This window comes from Monoraphidium neglectum (assembly GCF_000611645.1).
Source record: "Monoraphidium neglectum strain SAG 48.87 unplaced genomic scaffold scaffold01185, whole genome shotgun sequence".
NCBI lineage: Eukaryota > Viridiplantae > Chlorophyta > Chlorophyceae > Sphaeropleales > Selenastraceae > Monoraphidium > Monoraphidium neglectum.
Genome location: NW_014012443.1, coordinates 12,642 through 16,572, shown reverse-complemented (window position 1 = coordinate 16,572; position 3,931 = coordinate 12,642). Strand labels below are relative to the sequence as shown.

Sequence of the window (3,931 nt, the reverse complement as noted above, 5' to 3'; positions counted from 1 at the left end):
CACACACACACACACTGGACCCCGCAGGAAGCGCATCGGCTATGACTGGGGCATCGACAAAACGATGGGCGCCTTTGGGGACCGCGTCATCGTTTACAGTGTTGACGCCTCCGACCCCCAGCCCTTCTCCAGCTGGGAGGCGGGCATTGACGCCGGCCAGCAGTGGCGGGAGGTGCGGCTGAACTCGAGCCTGATAATTCGGGTGCCGTCATTCGGGCCTGGCGACGTGGCGACGGTCCGGATCTGCAGGTGGGCCTGGCGCTGAGTCAGCAGGGGCGGAGGCGGCGCGGGAGGGGGTGGTGAGGGTGCGGTAGGCGGTTGTTGCGATGGCTGCGGTCGTTTGGCCCAAGAGGAAAGGGCGTCAGTCCCTTGCGCACTGGGAAAGGTTGGTGGCGGGGGACGACGCGCACGTGTGTGCAGGTCGATCCAACAATCAGGGGGGGGGGGTGAACGGCGGACGGGCACTGGGGCGCACAGGGAGCCGGCCGGCCATTTGGAGCGGCAGAGCTTCCACAGGCGGCACGGCACCAATTCAAGGTGTGAGTTGCTCTTTCTGCCCCAACCGCTATCTCAAATTCCCTCCTCTCAGGTGGACTGAGCGCAACGAGACCAGCTGCAACGACGGGTTGGACAACGACTGCGACGGCCGCACAGACAGCGAGGACGCCGACTGCCAAAGCCCAGCACCGGCGCCCATAGGCGGCAGCGGTGACGTCGGCGGCGGCGGCGGCGGCGGTGGCAGCAGCAGCAGCGGCAGCGGCAGCAGCGGTGGCACTGGCAACGGCGCCCCTGAGGCGGGGCCGAGCTCCTCCGGGCTAGGGGGACTGGCAAATTGGCTGGGATAGGAGCTGGGGCGGGGCGCGTCAGCTCAGCGGTCTGGCCTGGCCCAGTCCAGCCTGGGCTGGCTGCATCAGCTGCAAACCGGCTTGTTGAGACTCAGAGTTGATGTCTTAAACACCTCCGGCCTTTGGACAAGCTGCGCAGCCACGCAAGAGGCAGGTTGATTTGAGGTGATGATGCAGCAGCGGCCCGGTGCGCAGGCACAAAACCAATTGATAATTTGTTGTCACTCCCGAGTCTTGTTATTATCTCCAGGTGCCCAAAGTGCATTTTGCAAATGTGTCGTGACCCGCCGCCAACACTTGACAAATACCTGCACGGCGATTGCGACGCCGCCCATGCTGGCGTCTTGACTAATGCACCAGCACTGAAAATGCGCTTGCACCCATCATGCAAGTTGACGTTGTGCAGCGCTGTAATGTTTCCAAGCCTTGGCCAATGCAAACCGGTGACCTACAAAGCATGCGAACAACTTGGGTACACTTTACGCAAATCGTTGTGGACAGATGGGTCCATGCCATGGACACCGTCATGCAGCCAGACGCCCTGCTGGGGGCTTGGCCGGCGGTAGTGGCATCTGGGCAAAGGGCAAGCGCGTGGAAGCACAGTCACACACAATGCAGAACGGGGGCTTGCTGCATGGCTGGCAGCACCCAGCGGCTCGCCGCCAGGGTCGCAGGTGTGCTGCAGGCCCCACCCACGGCCCACGACTTCCATGCCAAAGGGGAAGCAGCCAACTGAGGCGCCGCTTGCCGGATGCGTCCGAGGCAGTGGCCAGGGCACCTTGCACGACTGGAGCGACACAGGATTTCCAGCGCTTATGCTCTGCAATGCATGTGGTTGGCCAGTTGCTTGTGGCGCCGTCAAGCGGCGCTCAACTGCATCTGCATTCCTGCAAAGTAAAAGGCAGCTGTGTCTCACGGCCTGCGCGCCCCCAGTGCTGAAACAAGACTGCATGCCCCTGCCTCGTTTCCCCTACTGCCCCAGGGAACGCGGCTGATCCTCATCCATCGGCCGGTGCTCTGGCTCTACGCCCAGGAGCAAAGGCACGCGAACACGGCAGCGGTGCTGCTCACATCACTCCAACATGAATTCAGGCGCCAAGATGAAGCCTCAAAGACGCATGACTTCACCTCGTGCGCACGACCAATCTAAGACTTCACTTGCCTACCTGCGTACACAGGCATTTTGGAGCCTCAGGACCGCACGCCGTTGGGCGGCGGTGCGTCTCATGATGCAAGGCTGAGAGGCTAGACTGTGCCACCACACATTATGATCGGCCTTTCCACCTGATTAGCCGCTGCTCTGTCCGCTGGCTGCGCTTGGAAGGAAGATTGCTTGTCTCTCCTGCCCACGGGTCCTACGCTCTTCCTCTTGCTGTTCCCGACTTGGCCATACCCGACAGGCTCCTCCTCTGACCGCTTGGGCTAGGGATGTGCATCGTCAACCCCCCTTTGCGGTGGGCCAAAATCTCCCATTAGCACCTTTGTCCCGGTTCCAGTTCCCCCTTGCTGCAGGCAAATCATGATGTGATGCGGTGCAGGACACACACCAGAGCTTTGGCATCTGACTAACGTGGTTTAAGGGAGCGCTTGCTGCTCATCGGCGACAGCACATGGAAACACGAGAATCCCATCACCCTAATGCCGCTAGCTGCTCGTAGCCTCTACACGTGTGCCTGAAGGGCCTTCCTGCCGGCGCCCAGGGCGCCCGCTTTGCAGACAGCCGGCAGTGTCCCGGCGACAGCCCATAGTGTCATCAGCTCGCCATCGCACGCTGCGGGCAGGTGGGGCGGCGCGGGCATGCGAGGGGTCACTGGGCAGCGTCACCAGGGAGAAGGTAGGGCGTGCAGCACCGACAGAAATGGCCGACGACAAACGTGTCGAGTTTTCTCATTGCACAGCGACCCGCTTCATAATGCGTGTGTGCGTGCAGCGTTGCTTGCAGGCCCTGGAGGTGAGGGGGCCTGCAAACGGCCTTGTTGGGTGGCAGGGCCTGACTCATAACGCAGTCCTCCGCCCTGGATCTGAAAACGAGCCAGCAGCACTGGCGCTCTCCCGCATTCCTTCGTGCTTGCCGTGCCTGCCATCTCACCCTGCCTACCCCTCTCCCCCACGCGAGCGCACACACACACACACACACACACACACACACATGCAAGCATAAAATCAGACCCACTTCACGACCAAGGCCCTCTTCAATACCCTGTTTACGCACCTGCCACATCAGCATCTGCGTCTGCAAGAGCGCGGACAACCCGCTGCAGCGGCGCTACCACCAGCGCCTCGCGCAGCGGCTCGCACCGCCACCTGTGGCGCCGCCCCTCCGCCATTCCATGCAGCTCGTAGTGCCTGCGCAAGTGGGTGCAATGCGACGTATGTGCACCTCAAGCCAGCAGTATCGGCTTGAGTGTGATCAGGTGTTGAAACAGACGCGGGAGCTGGTCCTTGCCTGTGCTGACAAAATTGACGAGCAGGAGGGAGAGGAAGACGGCGTTGGCCTGCTTTGAGGTGCGGGCTGGCACTTCAAGCTGTACGCACGCACGCACGCACGTACGCGCGCACGCACGCACGCACGCACGCACACAACACGAACTTGCGGCTGTCTCACCTGTACAGCGCTGCCGCGTCGCCGGCCAGCATGCCCAAATCTGGGTGTACTGCCGCGTAGTAATCGGCGTCAAAGCAGGCCGCCCCCGACATGGCGTCCGCCTCCAGTCGCGCCAGCCGCCTCGCGCGCGCGGCCGCGACGCGGTGGCCGTTTGCGGCGGCAGACGCGAGGGCCGTCTCGGGGGAGCCTGCTGACGCCTGCTGGGTGGGCGGGGAAGGCAAAGGAAGGTGGGCGGGCGCTGTTGAATGGCGGCCGCTGCGCGTGCACATGGTCGTCTTTGTTGGGTCCGACGGCAGGAGGAGGAGGCTGGCCACGTCTGCCTACAGTGAGACCAACAAACGATGGCACTGGTTGCTTATGGCTCCACCCTACCTCCCGTCGTCTGCGTAAACAGGCCCCGCAGGCACCCCCGCCTCCCCCCTAGCGGCGCAATCTGCAGGCGTCCATCCCCCCTCCCCCCCAAAAAAAGTTTATCACCACC

At 62.8% G+C, this 3,931-nt stretch overlaps 2 protein-coding genes across 2 annotated transcripts in view; one reads left to right on the top strand and one right to left on the bottom strand.

Annotated features, from left to right (window-relative positions):
* Positions 1-64: 64 nt before the first annotated feature.
* Positions 65-845, top strand: MNEG_6953 (hypothetical protein; the record flags this gene model as incomplete). The annotated part of the gene is made up of 2 exons (XM_014044577.1): positions 65-249; positions 590-845. The coding sequence occupies 2 exons, from the start codon at positions 65-67 to the stop codon at positions 843-845; spliced, it is 441 nt and encodes a 146-aa protein (XP_013900031.1).
* Positions 846-3,049: 2,204 nt separating this feature from the next.
* The window catches only part of MNEG_6952 (hypothetical protein), a gene marked incomplete at both ends in the record, with an annotated part of 3,000 nt that continues 2,118 nt past the window's right edge, over positions 3,050-3,931 (bottom strand). The window contains 2 exons of the mRNA XM_014044576.1: positions 3,050-3,191; positions 3,451-3,647. Coding sequence (XP_013900030.1) covers positions 3,050-3,191; positions 3,451-3,647 — 339 coding nt within the window. The remainder of the gene's footprint in view (positions 3,192-3,450; positions 3,648-3,931) is intronic.